An 18,595-nucleotide genomic window follows, 5' to 3' on the forward strand; every position below is an offset into this window, starting at 1 on the left:
TCGGTGGAGTCCTTCATCCCCAGTTACATATTTGATGAGTTCCGGTCCCAATATGCGGCTTCATAACGACAGACAACACACGGACAATCTATGTGCAATATGCTTGTATTCGCAGGATGACAGCTTTAGGTACACATGGGAAATTGTGGAACATGGAACAAAATGTGAATGATTGTTATACTTTATACTGTTATAATTGTACATTAGATAATTGTTATTCTTTGTACATAAGTACTTGTTATATTTGTACATTCCATCGGAATGAATGTCTGAGAATACCAGGTAAACTGTTTCATTTATGAGTTATTCTAAGGATTCCTCATCAACCGAACTGATGGTGATGTCGGCAGGCCTCGACACTCAACCTTGATACAACACTTATCTCAGTTGTAGGGATATAATACTTATCTCAGTGGTAGGACTAGGATACGACATGCATATGAATAGCAGGGGCACACAACATTTCTCAGTGGTTGAGTCACGATACAACGAAACGTTTTCGCACATTGAACTGACAGATGTAGGTATCATTTAATTTTGGTAGTAATTTTGTGATGTTTCTAGAATTTCTTTTTATGTATGCTGTAATGCTACTCATAAAAGGATTATAGAATCAATATTAATTTTTTTTCAAATTAAGCATTAAGATCAAAGGTTCTTTTTGTCAAGCCGTATCTTACAGGGTTCAGTTACTTGTGCAAACCTGAAAAATGTCAGGAACCCAAAACAAAAACTTGTTGTGCATTGTTACAACAGCTGCAAATGTAAATGATTCATCACTGATTGCAGATCATCAAATTATTACATGCTTAATTTCTATAACCATGTGTTGTGATGAAACAATATGGATGACAACTCTGGAATTGTTTATGTGTACTTTATCCGGGCTTCATCCTGCCCTTAATCATGTGACGAAGTAATCCAGTTCTATGTTCAGTTTTTGTTTCTGCTTGTCTGAAGATTGTTACTTCATGAATAACACCAATATGTATCAGGTTAGGGATACTAAGGCGTCTCACCGTATCCTGTGGGGTAGCCTAGTGGTTAAAGCATTCAGTCGTCACGCCGAAGACCCAGGTTCGATTCCCCACATGGGCACATTGTGTGACGCCAATTAATGGGTGTCCCCCGCCGTTATATTGCTTTAATATTGCTAAAAGTGGGCGTAAGACTAAACTCACTCACTCCTGTACACAAACCCTTCCAGTGGAAACACCACAACTATTTGTGTATATCTTAGTATTTGATCAAACTCTACTTGTATTATGCGTAACAAAAACATGTGTATGTTATCTTAAACGGAAATGTGTTCCAAGCATATTGATAAAATCATGTGTACAAACATTAAATATACATGAATATTTATTTTGAATAAAAACTGACCCAAGATGATCCCTGGTATGATTTTATTCTGATTAGAGACTCCAATCAAGACATACCAGTAAACATACATGACAAGCTTTCTGATTATACACAATAGCGCGCAACACCTGGGTGATGAACTTGAATATATGACAACCAATGTGATTCATTGTAGGTATGAATGAAGTAATATCACAGGGTGCCAGTATCATGGTTCATTTCAATGATACACATGGAACACCTATGTCCATCTAAAATATGCTACTGTTAATATCAGTCTACAAACCAGAGAGATAATACTGAGATCTGGAGTGTGTAAGAAACATTATGTTGAAGGCATCTTTGGAAGACGTAGCAGCATAATAATATCAGCTGCCTTCAGGATTTGTTACCACAGTTGTAACATTTTGCCATGTGGTGAGTAATGTCCACCAACCCCTCAAACCCCCACTATGTGGTGAACACTACATCCCCCTACCCTGATCCTGACAATCCCTACCCTGATCCTGACAATCCCTACCCTGATCCTGGCAATCCCAACCCTGATCCTGACAATCCCTACCCTGATCCTAACAATCCCAACCCTGATCCTGACAATCCCTACCCTAATCCTGACAATCCCTACCCTGATCCTGACAATCCCTACCCTGATCCTGACAATCCCTACCCTAATCCTGACAATCCCAACCCTAATCCTGACAAGCCCTACCCTGATCCTGACCATCCCTACCCTGATCCTGACAATCCCAACCCTAATCCTGACAATCCCTACCCTGATCCTGACAATCCTAACACTGATCCTGACAATCCCAACCCTAATCCTGACAATCCCTACCCTGATCCTGACAATCCCTACCCTGATCCTGACAATCCCTGCCCTGATCCTGACAATCCCTACACTGATCCCTACCCTGATCCTAACAATCCCTACCCTGATCCTGACAATCCCTACACTGATACTGACAATCTCTACCCTGATCCTGACAATCCCTACACTGATCCTGACAATCCCTTTGCAGGATATACTCCACAGCTCTCCCAACTACACAGACCCTAACCCCCATGGGCAAACTAACCCTATTCTACACTTGATAACCCCAGCCTTTCCCTCAACATGACAGTCAAATTCCTACTAATACCTACATTCCAACCCTACACACCCTATCACTTTTCCACAACCCGACCCTACACAGACCATAGCCCTTAACTTCTAATGAACAGCCTCATTCCTGCTCTACACTAAACAGACTCACTTACTCTCCTCTGAATAATCTCAGTTTTACTCTGCACAAGCCAACCTCATCCCTGCTAAAGCGTTGGCTCATCACTCCGAAGATCCGGGTTCAAATCCCCACAAGGGTACAATGTGTGAAGCCCATTTCTGGTGTTCCCCACCGTGATGTTGCTGGAATATTGCTAAAAGCGGCGTAAAACCAAACTCAGTCAGTCTACACTAAACCTCACCCTTACTCTAATCAACCTCACCCTTACTCTACACTAAACAACCTCACCCTTACTCTAATCAACCTTACCCTTACTCTACACTAAACAACCTCACCCTTACTCTACACTAAACCTCACCCTTACTCTACACTGAACCTCACCCTTACTCTACACTGAACCTCACCCTTACTCTACACTGAACCTCACCCTTACTCAACACTGAACAACCTCACCAGTACTCTACACAACCTCATCCCTACTCTACACTGAACCTCACCCTTGCTCTACACTGAACAACCCCACCCAAACACAAACCCCATTCCTACACAAACCCCAGCTCTACTCTACACTGAAACACCTCCCTGAACCTTACCATGCATTGAACTACCCCTACCCCTACTCTGCACTGTACACCCCCTCTGCTATCAGCCTCCTCCACTCGGAACCTGTGGGATACTCAAACTTGTCCAGGGAGGACTCCAGCATGTCTGCACTGTAGCCCGGGGCCTGAAACACAACCATCCCGGTATACACCAGCGTTTAAAACACCTGCCCGACCGTCCGGAACGGTCTATTTTCATCTCGGACGGTCAAATTTCAAAAGTAGCCTGTCCGGTGGTCTGGTAGATATTTCTACCCCTAACAGTAAATATTTCATAATATCAGACAGGTTCTCTTGTCAGGTTGAGGTGTTTACGGTATTATGATGATTATGTTAAACTACTTACGATTGGACAGTTCATGTAACGATAACCAATGACAACACGTGTACTTTCAGTTTACGTAAACTCGGTGCATTGCCTGTTAGTACTATGTAGTTCATTGCGATGCCTACAAACAGTAACCTGACTAAGCTGTGTTTTTTGTGTTTTTTATTGTTGAAAGCCAGACAGGCAAGTTGTCAAAGTGGAGAAAAACAACCATTTCAGTATACACAACACTTGGGGAAACACAATAGATTCAGTAAAATTACAGGAAATACAGCCGTCTTTGTATACACATCTTTGGGGAAACAACACGGTTGACAGACAACTTGATGATACACAGTAACCGCCAGGTTGTTCACTGATTAGGTGTATAATTCAACTTTGTTGATGAATGGATTGAGCTGACCAAGAACTCTTTACCTTAGGAACAACGTATCTCCCATCCTTCACAACGCAGGGGTTCTTGAAGTTCTCATGTAGATGGTCAACGTACTCAGTCACTCTGTAACACACATAAAGTATACTGTTCTTGACAGACAATATATGAATCTAACTGCAGGTTTTCACTTGCAGCAGTCAGCATGGCTTACCATCATGAGACAGTCAACCAGCAATTGGCGAAGCTGTTTTTATTGAAACCAGTGTAGCTGTAGCCTGCTTGACTTACCCTCAAGAGACCAAACTTATAAAAGAGCTGTTGGATGTCTCCACATTTCCACTCATGTCAGTATATATCCATAAAACATAAACCATCAGAAGAAGCTGGTTATGCATATCAGCAGTTGGTGGTACGTGGTCCTGTGCACAGAGCTCGGGTCACAAATCAGGTGAAGTTGGGCACGGGGGAGTCCTTGGATGAGTGACCGTGTTTGACTGCTGCGAGTTTCTAGGACTTCAGTCCTGCCCCACAACAAAACACATGTGATACATGTGGTCTTACCTTAGGCAAGTGAGTTTGTTCAAAATTGCCTCTGTTCACCCAGCAGTAAATGGGTACCTGGTGGGATAAGGTCATGTGACTATAACCCTCTAGAGCAGGCAGTTTGGGTTATCTGGGGTAATAAAAATCCGATTCGCATAAATGGACTATAATTATTATTATAATTAATTTAACCTTGATCTATCACAGGATTCCTGAAGTCTGGACCCAGACTCACCTGTTGTCATATGTGCCAGACACAGCAATGTAGTCAAAAAATTGAGAGATGCTGCACAAACTCACACAGACCCACTCCTCCACCGTGGGGACAGATCGGGATGTCTGGGGACAGGAACACACTTATATAACATCCAGTTTCCAGTTTCTCTACTCATACAAACTATACCATTTAGAGGAATAACAAATCACACTGTAACGATCACAATTCGGGTGAAATTAAGCAACCCTGCCACCTAATCAAGGGGGAAAGTCTCCCTAGAGTTTCAAGGCCATGGTCCTGCCATATGCCAAATCACAGGTCTGTGATGTCACCTTGGGCAAATGACCACTGTCCATCAAGCAGTGAATGGGTACCCAGTAGGATGAGATATCAAAATATGAATATAAAACCTTCTTGCACCAAACTGCCAATTTGGCAGGGGTTCAAACCACCAACCTTCAACCAGACACTCTATCAAATGTACCTCTGGACCCTGCCAGCAGTCATCATGGCCATTTCTCTTGCTTCGTATCAGAGCAAGAGGACCCATGATCCCTTTGTCATCTAAAGTATGCTACAACTTACTTCCTAGTTTCTTGGCCATGAGGATGACAGCCACACACTCACTAACTCCTCCAAGACGACATGCATCGATCTGACAAAACTGGAGACCCTTGGCTTTGAGGAACTGTTTGAACATGACCCTGTTCTGGCACTGCTCCCCAGTTGCCACGCCGATACCGAGAGGGTTCAGCGCCTGGATGCAGGAAAATAATGGGGGATCAATCATCTTCAATCAACATAATACTTGAAATAGTCTGAAGCCTGAGTCCTGAAGGAGGCATAGAAAAAGAGTTTGTTTACCAACAACTACATAAAAGATTCCAGAGGACATTTCATATTTCGTATTGTAGATTTGCCAATAACAGTCACTGCTGACATTTTTCAACATGGCCGACATTTGGTAAGATGGCTGACATGTGGCAAAATTATCATTCCAAAAACAGTTTGGTACATACCTTTCACCTCTTTTAACCCAGCTTAAAAATGCCCATATAAAAGATGATCCCCAACAAGACTAGTTCACAATCTTTACAGGTGAAATGTGTAACTGTCGAAAACAGCACCTAGTATCTGCGAACAAGTCTTGCCATCAGCATACTGAAACTGATTCCAGACATTCACAAGCCTACTCTTGTAATACAGCTTTCAGTGCACAACTATACTACTCAACTTCCGATAAGGATACAAAGATACTTCAAACTAACATCCACACAAGAGTTGTAAAATAATCAGTGGTGGGAAGTATCAAAATATTCCTTTCAAAAGTTGAATAGTATATCGCATATTTACAAGAATTCAAATGATAATAAGACATGGCAAGATTATGTCTAGTCTGATAAAGGACACCAGATCATAATGCCAAGTCCCTCCTGAGATATCATGACTGGCACAGAGGTGGTGAAGAATCATGAGTGCTGTGTGTGAAACTAACCCTGGCTATCTCGGCATGGCCCAGGATATCGTCAGGGCTGGTGGGTTCCTCAATCCAGGTGAGCTTGAACTGAGCCAGCTTCTTCATCCAGTCAATGGCCTCCTGCACCTCCCATTTCTGGTTGGCATCCACCATCTGTATCAGACAGGTACAGCAAATGGTAACTAGGCAACACCAGGCATAATACATGAACAAACTGTAACTAGGCAATACCAGGCAACACCTGGTCAAACTGTAACTAGGCAACACCAGGCATAATACATGGACAAACTGTAACTAGGCAACACCAGGCATAATACATGGACAAACTGTAACTAGGCAACACCAGGCATAATACATGGACAAACTGTAACTAGGCAACACCAGGCATAATACATGGACAAACTGTAACTAGGCAACACTTACAGCAGCTGCATCAGACAGGTAAACATGGCAACAGTCAGGTACAATACCTGGTAACTAGGCAACACCTACACCAGCTGTATCAGGCCTGTAAGCTATTGTAACTTGACATGTCAACGTGAGTGAGTGAGTTTAGTTTTACGCCGCACTCAGCAATATTCCAGCTAAAAGGGGGCGGTCTGTAAATAATCGAGTCTGGACCAGACAATCCAGAGATCAACAGCATGAACATTGATCTGCACAATTGGGAACCGATGACATGTGTCAATCCAGTCAGCGAGCCTGACCACCTGATCCTGTTAGTCGCCTCTTACAACCAGCGTGGGTTACTGAAGACCAATTCTAACTCAGATCTTCACAGGTCGACATGTCAGAGTGTTTCCAGTATTTTCAAAGCTTGTTATGTTTTGGGAGATAAGGTAAAAATTGAAACACAAAATGACCTGGATGACTTTATAATTAATGCCTGTGCCTCACCAGAAGATGGTCTGGACCAATTTCCTCTCGGATGATGCGGAGACGTCTGATGTCATCCTCAAGATCAGTGCCCACTTTGGCCTTGAATCTGAAGGTCACAGGATGTAATGGATGAAAAACTCACAACAATCAATACTTTTCAGATTTTTGTATTCATTTTTGTCTGCTTCAGTTTCAATTTCTTGTAAAGACCCACTAAGAGAAATAAACATTATGTGTTTTGAGATTTGCAGGTGTTATTGAATATTCAGACAAGTGTCTTTTGGTATCTAATACATCAACATGAGTTGATACAGTGATATATCAGCTTTTGTTCATATAGCTGATAATAAGATAGTCTGGTAAGATTCTGTATGTCTTACTGGGTGAACCCTTGGGCCAGCGCTTCCTTACACAGCTGAAACATGGAGAAAACGAAATTGGAAAGAAATGATCTTATTAACATCGACCAAACTGTTTCATCAGAGTCTTAAATCTTAAACATGTCGTTTGTTTGCTTGCTGTTTAATGTCAAGCTCAGCAAAAATACAGATATATCATGGCAGCCTGTTAATAGCAGAATCTGGAGTATAAAGACCATTAATCTACGCATCTGCGATTCATTGACATGCTTTAACAATGTCAGGATGTCCTGTTAGTTGCCTGGGCCTCTTACGACAAACATGAATACCAGTTCCAACTGGATCTTCATTAGAAGTCCTCGAAAAGGAACCCACAAAAGACTGATGTGGATATAGCTAAGAAAATACCATCATAGCAGTAATTACAATGCAAAAAACAAATCAGTTATTGATTTCTTTTCTTTTCAAAAGCAGGATTGATTTTTATGCATGCTCCTTTCTGAGTTGAAGTATTTCTGTGACAAACTCATTACATCAATTGCTCTATTACATCAACAGGTCTGATCTAGAACTATACTCCCCACCAAAAGTTTAGACTCACTAGTGTAAATGTAGCCACTTACTTCAGTCAACTGTTCTAAACTAGATTTTGCAAAACATGCCATACTGTTTAAAGGTACTGTTTACACATGAACTGCTGTATTGTAAAGCAAATTCATAACGTTGAAAAAATTATTTTCATGAGTTCAGTAAATCATAAACCTCATTGAAAATTGGTGAATTCTTAACAAAACTTTACACCAAAACGCTGATGTTCACATGCACGATATTTGCACATGCTTTTCAGAAAATTGATGCATGATCCTCATGCAATTCATCTGCATAAGGTTTGCAGATGGTTCCATTAAGTTAGTACAGAAATTCATCTTCGATGTAACGGTATATATATATATATATATATACATAACATATAGTGAGTGCTTTAAGGGAGTCTAAACTTTTGATGGGTAGTATATATTTAAGTTTTTATCACCATATATAAGTGACCCCTACTGCTGTAAAGGGGAGACAATTCACTGACTACATTACCCTCCTGAGTTTGACGTCATCATAGCCAAGCCAGCCACAGGAAGTGGTGTATGCTGGGAAACCCTTCGCGATGACATCTGCCTCTGTCCAAAAGGAATTCTTAAGTTTAATCAACAATAACATCCACTGAATATTTAAAGAAACTTATGCTTACTTTTAAGACCATCCTGATTGTAGGACTTGATTTCAAAGCTAAAATGTCGCACAATGGTCAGGGCCTAGATTTTGAAAGCTAAAATGTGCCATACATTAACATTAACTTCATGACTATCTTAGTGAGCTTCGAAAATCTAGGTCCTGGTTATCTATTTTTCATCATCTCAAAATATGGTCTGACACTGATTTGTATCTCTGCAACAAGCCTATTGGAGAAGTGAAATGAGAGTTATCTCGCCTACCAGCTATTGGCCTCCTGACATGACCAAAGTTTGACATGACCCAACCGATGGGTGTCCAAAAAGGACACTGCCTGTTGTCTGAATTGTATTGTCACCTGACCAAAGGCCATGAGTGTTACTGTGTGCTGACTAAAAGCCCCAGGAGACACAGTTCACTGACATATCTGTAACTGTACATGGCTAGTTACCTACCTCTTTCCTTTTTTCCAGCTTGCATCTCCTTGAGGACAGCTGAAAGGTACATTACACTTAAATATTTCTGAATGAAATGTCACAGGGTGAGTGTAAGGTCAGACTGAAGTGATATCGACCTTTTGGTTTAACAATCATCAAGTATATAACACACCATCAAGCTGAGTGAGTGAGTGAAGAGAGTTCTCTGCCCCTGCAGTAGTCCAGCCATTTAAAAAATGGCCGAAATTCACTGCTGCAGCGACACTAGGATTCATACTCAGTTTCTCCATGTCAGAACATTTGCAAGCAGGTACTTTAACCACTTGTGTACAGCTTCACACTTGGTCAAGTATATCAATTTTTTCTATAGTCACAGTTAGAGTTATGGGGCGGTGGGGTAGCCTAGTGGTTAAAGCGTTGGCTCGTCACGCCGAAGACCCGGGTTCGATTCCCCACATGGGCACAATGTGTTAAGCCCATTTGTGGTGTCCCCCGCCGTGATATTGATGGAATATTGCTAAAAGCGGCGTAAAACTAAACTCAGTCAGACAGTCAGTCAGTCAGAGTTAACCAAGTCCGCTTACGCCATATACAAAAAAATGGACTGAGATCACTCTCAACTTCTGAGTTTGTTTTGAGAAATCAGGGCCTGGGCTTGATTGATAGTATAGGCAACAATGACAGACAATCAGCTGATTGTATGTAAACCTAGGAGCATCAGGACTCTATAATATTCATTAGTGTCCTAGCAAGAGGCCAAACTGAACCAGACGGACAAAATTTACAAATGGTGTCATCTGTCCTGCTCACCTATAGCCTCCTCCCTCGTCATCCCATCAGTCCTGCAACAGGATCAGTCATGTTTAGGATAATCAGAAGTGACTGATGAAATTGTTCATAAAATCATCAAATACAACAATATACAACATAAAAGACAGTCAACACTATCTCAAAACTATCTCAAGGCCTGTATTTGATCACACATTCAACAAGTTGCCAGGAAACAGCAGCAGAATATTCAAATGTCATAATCTTGAAATTTAATCCACTCACAGGGAAACAAATGGGCAGAATCAAAAGAAGTATCAACGCATCAACATAGAAAAGGGAGAAATGACAAAGGAATATTTGTCTTCCCAGGTTTTTTCCTTTTTAGGCTAGACCAATCTTATTTTTTTTACAGATCTGCCTGTCGTATTTTTTCGAGAACAAGAAAAACAATAAAATTAATTTTCCCCGCTCCAAAAATAAAATCCTAGTGTATTTATTGGCCAAAATTGTAAACATACAAGAAATTTTGTTTTTAGATTGTTTTTTTTAACCATATACACTTCGTAAATTGCCAAGAGTAACATACTTTGAGTATTTAGAAGGAATATTACTTTGACTGGTGGTTTTATTTTTATTTTTTTTCCTCCTGCCTTTAGGTTTTCTGAAGACAAAAATCCGTAAAACAAGAAATAAAATTGGCCTGGCCTTATTGAAATTTGCAAAAACAATGTGGTTCACTACTCACAGGTCAACTCCCTACAGATCAACTCAAGTTCCATCAACTTACTAAGCATCAACTCCCTACAAGCCACTATACTCAACTCCCTACAAGTCAACTCACCATGCATATACTCACTACAAGTCAACTCACCATGCATATACTACAACTCAACTCACCATCCATATACTCACTACAACTCACCATGCAAATACTCACTACAACTCAACTCACCATGCTTATATTCACTACAACTCAACTTACCATGGATACACTACAACTCAACTCACCATGCATATACTCACTACAAGTCAACTCACAATGCATATACTCACTACAACTCAACTCACCATCCATATACTCACTACAACTCAACTCACCATGCATATACTCACTACAACTCAACTCACCATGCATATACTCACTACAACTCACCATGCATATACTACAACTCAACTCACCATGCATATACTCACTACAACTCACCATGCATATACTCACTACAACTCACCATGCATATACTACACTACAACTCACCATGCATATACTCACTACAACTCACCATGCATATACTACAACTCAACTCACCATGCATATACTCCCTACAACTCACCATGCATATACTCACTACAACTCACCATGCATATATGCAAGTCAACTCACCATGAATATACTCACTAGAACTCAACTCACCATGCATATACACACTACAACTCACCATGTATATACTACAACTCAACTCACCAAGCATATACTCACTACAACTCAACTCACCATGCATATACTCACTACAACTCAACTCAACATGCATATACTCACTACAACTCAACTCAACATGCATATACTACAACTCAACTCACCATGCATATACTACAACTCAACTCACCATGCATATACTCACTACAAGTCAACTCCCCATCCATATACTCACTACAACTCAACTCACCATGCATATACTCACTACAAGTCAACTCACCATGCATATACTCACTACAACTCAACTCACCATGCATATACTCACTACAACTCAACTCACCATGCATATACTCACTACAACTCAACTCACCATGCATATACTCACTACAACTCAACTCACCATGCATATACTACAACTCAACTCACCATGCATATACTCACTACAACTCAACTCACCATGCATATACTCACTACAACTCAATTCACCATGCATATACTCACTACAACTCAACTCACCATGCATATACTCACTACAACTCAACTTACCACGCATATACTCACTACAACTCAACTCACCATGCATATACTCACTACAAGTCAACTCACCATGCATATACTCACTACAACTCATCTCAGCACCAATCAACTAACTACAGATCAACTCACATATAACGGAAGTCTATGGTTGACACCAGTTTCTCAGGTTCCTGAAACACAGAAGACATCAGTCGTCAAGCATGTGATACATTTAGTATATAACACGGTTACATAACCATTCTACAACATTTCACTAAAATAAAACGAGTAAACAATTGCTTGATAAAGAGTTAGTATATTAATTTTAAAAAGGCATTGTGTATTCATATGAATGAAAAGTTAATACATTTGGAATTCAGTCTGTCTTGGGACAATATCAATATTATAACTAGATCGTGAATGTTATTTTTAAGGCTACAAGTTTGATCTGACCACAGTATGAGTTAAAGCACTTACCATATCCACCAGAAACTTCCACATGGGCTGAAACATTCAAGTCAAGACATGAGAGTTAGGCTTTCCGTTGCTTCAGTTTCGTAATTACTTGTAATACATAAGGTGAAATTCATGTGATGACTGACTGACTGAGTTTGGTTTTAACATTCAATATTCAAGATCATGGGGACACCAGAAATGGGCTTAGGCTTTCCCATATTGGGATTTGAACCGGGTCTTCAGTTTCTCAGCTTTAACCATTAGGCTACTTGTGTGGTAATGACATAATCAGGGTGAATTTGGCATGGATTCAAACCAACATCTGAAGCATCCAGGGCCTCATTCATAAAGTGATCGTAGTGCTTAGGTGATCGTAACTCCCATACTTTAACATAGAACATCTGTAAAATTGAGTCAAATCAATTTTCAATTTCAAATCGACATTTATAAATATCAAATGTGGATTAAATGCTGTCTAATTTAATATTTTGGATGTTTGTTTCCAATGACACTCCAGCACTTTGGGCTTTACAACATTCATCCCAAACTTTCAGTGGCGGCCGGATTCAGAAGGGGGGTTCAGGGGGTTCAACCCTACCCCCACCCCTTTTGAAGATGACCACATTGAAGTTAATGTTTTGCAATGGCGGAGCCAAGGTCGGGTTCAGGGGGGTCGAACTCCCTGACACACACACACACACCCTTGAAGATTTCTGGATCCTCCTATGACATTGGTTCTAATGCAAGCTGAGGCTATATATGGAGAGTATATACCAATAAACTCTGAAGGTTGTTAAAAGAGTGAGTGAGTATAGTTTTACGCAGCTTTTAGCAATATTCCAGAAATATCGTGGCGGGGGACACCAGAAATGGGCTTTTGTACCCATTGTATCCATATGGGGAATCGAACCCGGGTCTTTGACGTGACGAGTGAACGCTTTAACCACTGGGCTACCCCCTCGCCCTGTTAAAGGACACTCAGATGAGCTTCTGTTTACCATCTTTTCCAGTTCTGGATCAGTAATAATGTCTGGGGTGTTAGTACAGCTAACCAGATTTAGTGGCAGATGGAATAGTGATGTCATTTGTTTGTGAAGTCATCGTAACCAAGGACATCCCAAGCTTTAGCTACGCACAGTGATGCAATTTTATTTGAAGAATAGCAAAGGAGATACTGCTTGCAGACATATCACTTGAACTCCCTCAAACGATATCCACTTTTAAAGCCAGTTTGGGATGAAAAGTCATACTGTTTATCAGGCAGAAACATTGCTCAAACACTTAAAATCAGAGACAATCTTCATTGTTAGAATTGTTATTCATTTAGGTTGTTCAGGTGTTCCTGAATCAGGTGGAATGGTGAATATATGGCATCAACCTCTGACCTTGCCCTCCATCTTAGACCAGAGATCCCATACTGCATTGCAAATGGCCGCCACAGCAAGATGCATCACTCCCTTCTCCGGACCAAGCTGGAAATAGTTGGTGAAAGATATTCATGCAACATGAGTTATTTCTTCAAAGGGAAAACCCTACAGCCAAACACCACATTCATACCATACTATTGCACAGCCACACTACGCTTCAACCATACAGCAAATGTCCGCATCCCTGCCGCACAGCCTCAATATGCCGCAACCATACAGCAAATCTCCGCATCCCTGCCGCACAGCCTCAATATGCCGCACCCATACAGCAAATCTCCGCATCCCTGCCGCACAGCCTCAATATGCCGCAACCATACAGCAAATCTCCGCATCCCTGCCGCACAGCTTCAATATGCCGCACCCATACAGCAAATCTCCGCATCCCTGCCGCTCAGCCTCAATATTCCGCAACCATACAGCAAATCTCCGCATCCCTGCCGCTCAGCCTCAATATGCCACACCAATACAGCAAATCTCCGCGATCCTGCCGCCATGCTGGCTTCAATATGCCGCGACCCATACAGCAAATCTCCGATCCCTGCCGCTTTTAGCCTCAATATTCGCATAACCATACAGCAAATCTCAGCATCCCTGCCGCTCAGCCTCAATATGCCGCGAACCATACAGCAAATCTCCGCGATCCCTGCCGCGACAGCCTCAATATGCCGCACCCATACAGCAAATCTCCGCGATCCCTGCCAGACAGCCTCAATATGCCGCGACCATACAGCAAATCTCCGCGATCCCTGCCGCTGACAGCCTCAATATGCCGCAACCATACAGCAAATCTCCGCATCCCTGCCGCACAGCCTCAATATTCCGCAACCCATACAGCAAATCTCCGCATCCCTGCCGCACAGCCTCAATATGCCGCATCCATACAGCAAATCTCCGCATCCCTGCCGCACAGCCTCAATATGCCGCAACCATACAGCAAATCTCCGCGATCCCTGCCGCGACAGCCTCAATATGCCGCACCCATACAGCAAATCTCCGTGATCCCTGCCGCCAGCTTCAATATGCCGCACCCATACAGCAAATCTCCGCATCCCTGCCGCTGCCTCAATATTCCGCACTCCATACAGCAAATCTCCGCGATCCCTGACAGCCTCAATATGCGCGACCCATACAGCAAATCTCCGCATCCCTGCCGCGACAGCCTCAATATGTCGCACCCATACAGCAAATCTCCGCATCCCTGCCGCACAGCTTCAATATGCCGCACCCATACAGCAAATCTCCGCATCCCTGACGCTCAGTCTCAATATTCCGCACCCATACAGCAAATCTCCGCATCCCTGCCGCTCAGCTTCAATATGCCGCACCCATACAGCAAATCTCCGCATCCCTGCCGCTCAGCTTCAATATGCCGCACCCATACAGCAAATCTCCGCATCCCTGCCGCACAGCCTCAATATGCCGCACCCATACAGCAAATCTCCGCGATCCCTGCCGCTGACAGCTTCAATATGCCGCGACCCATACAGCAAATCTCCGTGATCCCTGCCACTCAGCCTCAATATGCCGCACTCCATACAGCAAATCTCGATCCCTGCCGCACAGCCTCAATATGCCGCACCCATACAGCAAATCTCCGCATCCCTGCCGCTGCCAGCCTCAATATTCCGCACCCATAAAGCAAATCTCCGCGATCCCTGCCGCATTGAGCCTCAATATGTCGCACCCATACAGCAAATCTCCGGCATCCCTGCCGCGACAGCCTAATATGCCGCACCCATACAGCAAATCTCCGCGTCCCTGCCGCCAGTCTCAATATTCCGCGACCCATACAGCAAATCTCCGTGATCCCTGCCGCGACAGCCTCAATATTCCGCAGAACCATACAGCAAATCTCCGCTGATCCCTTGCCGCTCAGCTTCAATATGCCGCACCCATACAGCAAATCTCCGCATCCCTGCCGCTCAGCTTCAATATGCCGCACCCATACAGCAAATCTCCGCATCCCTGCCACACAGCCTCAATATGCCGCGACCCATACAGCAAATCTCCGCGATCCTGCCGCGACAGCTTCAATATGCCGCACCCATACAGCAAATCCGTGATCCCTGCCCCTCAGCCTCAATATGCCGCAATCCATACAGCAAATCTCCGCGCGATCCCTGCCGCGACAGCCTCAATATACCTCCCATACAGCAAATCTCCTCGCGATCCCTGCCGCGACAGCCTCAATATTCGCGACCCATACAGCAAATTTCCGCGATCCCTGCCGCTCAGCCTCAATATGCCGCACCCATACAGCAAATCTCCGCATCCCTGCCGCTCAGCCTCAATATGCCGCACCCATACAGCAAATCTCCGCATCCCTGCCGCACAGCTTCAATATGCCGCACCCATACAGCAAATCTCCGCATCCCTGCCGCACAGCTTCAATATGCCGCACCCATACAGCAAATCTCCGCGATCCCTGCCGCTTCAGCCTCAATATGCCGCACCCATACAGCAAATCTCTCCGCAGATCCCTGCCGCACAGCCTCAATATGCCGCAACCATACAGCAAATCTCCGCATCCCTGCCGCACAGCTTCAATATGCCGCACCCATACAGCAAATCTCCGCATCCCTGCCGCTCAGCTTCAATATGCCGCACCCATACAGCAAATCTCCGCATCCCTGCCGCTCAGCCTCAATATTCCGCGAACCATACAGCAAATCTCCGCGATCCTGCCGCGAGACAGCCTCAATATGCCGCACCCATACAGCAAATCTCCGCGATCCCTGCCGCGACAGCCTCAATATGCAGCACCCATACAGCAAATCTCCGATCCCTGCCGCCCGCCTCAATATTCCTGCCGCGAATCATACAGCAAATCTCCGCATCCCTGCCGCTCAGCTTCAATATGCCGCACCCATACAGCAAATCTCCGCATCCCTGCCACTCAGCCTCAATATGCCGCACCCATACAGCAAATCTCCGCATTCCTGTCGCACAGCCTCAATATGCCGCACCCATACAGCAAATCTCCGCATCCCTGCCGCACAGCCTCAATATTCCGCGAACCATACAGCAAATCTCCTCGTCATCCCTGCCGCAGACAGCTCAATATGCCGCGACCCATACAGCAAATCTCCGCATCCCTGCCGCACAGCCTCAATATGCCGCACCCATACAGCAAATCTCCGCATCCCTGCCACACAGCCTCAATATGCCGCACCAATACAGCAAATCTCCGCATCCCTGCCGCACAGCCTCAATATTCCGCAACCATACAGCAAATCTCCGCATCCCTGCCGCACAGCCTCAATATTCCGCAACCATACAGCAAATCTCCGCATCCCTGCCGCGACAGCCTCAATATTCATAACCCATACAGCAAATCTCCGCGATCCCTGCCGCACAGCCTCAATATGCCGCGACCCATACAGCAAATCTCCGCATCCCTGCCGCAGACAGCCTCAATATTCCGCGAACCATACAGCAAATCTCCGCATCCCTGCCGCTGACAGCCTCAATATGCCGCACCCATACAGCAAATCTCCGCATCCCTGCCGCTCAGCCTCAATATGCCGCACACATACAGCAAATCTCCACATCCCTGCCGCTCAGCCTCAATATGCCGCACCCATACAGCAAATCTCCGCATCCCTGCCGCACAGCCTCAATATGCCGCACCCATACAGCAAATCTCCGCATCCCTGCCGCACAGCCTCAATATTCCGCACCCATACAGCAAATCTCCGCATCCCTGCCGCTCAGCCTCAATATTCCGCAACCATACAGCAAATCTCCGCGATCCCTGCCGCTTTGACAGCTTCAATATGCCGCACCCATACAGCAAATCTCCGCATCCCTGCCGCTCAGCCTCAATATGCCGCACCCATACAGCAAATCTCCGCATCCCTGCCGCACAGCCTCAATATGTCGCACCCATACAGCAAATCTCCGCATCCCTGCCGCACAGCCTCAATATTCCGCAACCATACAGCAAATCTCCGCATCCCTGCCGCACAGCCTCAATATGTCGCAACCATACAGCAAATCTCCGCATCCCTGCCGCTCAGCCTCAATATGCCGCACCCATACAGCAAATCTCCGCATCCCTGCCGCACAGCCTCAATATGCCGCAACCATACAGCAAATCTCCGCATCCCTGCCGCACAGCCTCAATATGCCGCACCCATAAAGCAAATCTCCACATCCCTGCCGCACAGCTTCAATATTGTTTGTATAAACCTGAAATCGTGACAACTGTTGTGGAAAATGAAAACTATATGTTCTCACAATCTACTGTCATATAATTTTGTCTCCTGTTTGCCTAGTTTCCGAGTAACAACTTGTTTTCAAAGACAATTCTGTCAAAATCACTTGGTGTCGCTAGGCCTTATTTGTATAATGACTGATCCAAATTGATCCCATTTCTGTGTTGTTTTACCTCGATATTTAATCATGTCATGTAAAACTATGACATATATTACGTATGATATTAAAATTGACATTTGATTTATTTGAATCGGTAAACTAAACAACCCTATTTTGCCATTGCTAGAAGAATCTGAAATTTTACTTAGGTAAATTGGTACATACAGTTTTAGCACACAGCAAATGCTTATATGTATTTCTTATGCAACAATGAAGTTCTGTTTGTATTCTCAAAACAGTGTCGGCCCATAAGTTTTCACATGCAATACAGCATTTAATACTCCCTCCTTGTAACCCGTATTAGGTGGTATAAACCTACACAAGTTATTTGTCAGCATTCACTTGATGGTCAGTTAATGAATTTATAACAGGTATAATTAGTGTTAACACCACTTAGATTACCCGACAAAGGTTCCCATTTGGCATTTCACGTGTCTGGAGTAAATATTCAACATTATAAACATCGATCAAAGGATTAACCGATAACACGCTGATTGATTAATTACTTTTATCTTACACAGCGGATTTGTCAAAAGGTAGTGTTTATGTATGTCAATTTACTAATCTATACTGAATACACTCTGTCGTGTCTGTGTCTGCGTAAAAA

General features: G+C 43.7%; 3 protein-coding genes across 3 annotated transcripts in view; 2 read left to right on the forward strand and 1 right to left on the reverse strand.

The window, feature by feature from the left end:
- Positions 1-1,392, forward strand: part of LOC124253689 (WASH complex subunit 5-like) — a 28,877-nt gene extending 27,485 nt beyond the window's left edge. The window contains 1 exon segment of the mRNA XM_046687503.1: positions 1-1,392. Within this exon segment, the coding sequence (XP_046543459.1) occupies positions 1-66 (66 nt within the window). The 3' untranslated portion in view covers positions 67-1,392.
- LOC124253690 (mitochondrial enolase superfamily member 1-like) overlaps positions 1,390-18,595 on the reverse strand; it is a 27,528-nt gene continuing 10,322 nt past the window's right edge. The window contains 14 exon segments of the mRNA XM_046687505.1: positions 1,390-3,312; positions 3,933-4,014; positions 4,670-4,707; positions 4,709-4,773; positions 5,237-5,408; positions 6,147-6,281; positions 7,026-7,113; positions 7,388-7,422; positions 8,456-8,538; positions 9,046-9,084; positions 9,838-9,869; positions 11,879-11,919; positions 12,206-12,232; positions 13,570-13,656. Of these exon segments, the coding sequence (XP_046543461.1) occupies positions 3,202-3,312; positions 3,933-4,014; positions 4,670-4,707; positions 4,709-4,773; positions 5,237-5,408; positions 6,147-6,281; positions 7,026-7,113; positions 7,388-7,422; positions 8,456-8,538; positions 9,046-9,084; positions 9,838-9,869; positions 11,879-11,919; positions 12,206-12,232; positions 13,570-13,656 (1,035 nt within the window). The 3' untranslated portion in view covers positions 1,390-3,201.
- On the forward strand, positions 1,787-2,419 carry LOC124253706 (sporozoite surface protein 2-like). The gene has a single exon (XM_046687516.1). The coding sequence runs from the start codon at positions 1,787-1,789 to the stop codon at positions 2,417-2,419; it is 633 nt and encodes a 210-aa protein (XP_046543472.1).

The sequence above is a fragment of the Haliotis rubra genome, unplaced genomic scaffold, assembly GCF_003918875.1.
Source record: "Haliotis rubra isolate DU_JTF1 unplaced genomic scaffold, ASM391887v1 Scf55, whole genome shotgun sequence".
NCBI classification, from domain to species: domain Eukaryota; kingdom Metazoa; phylum Mollusca; class Gastropoda; order Lepetellida; family Haliotidae; genus Haliotis; species Haliotis rubra.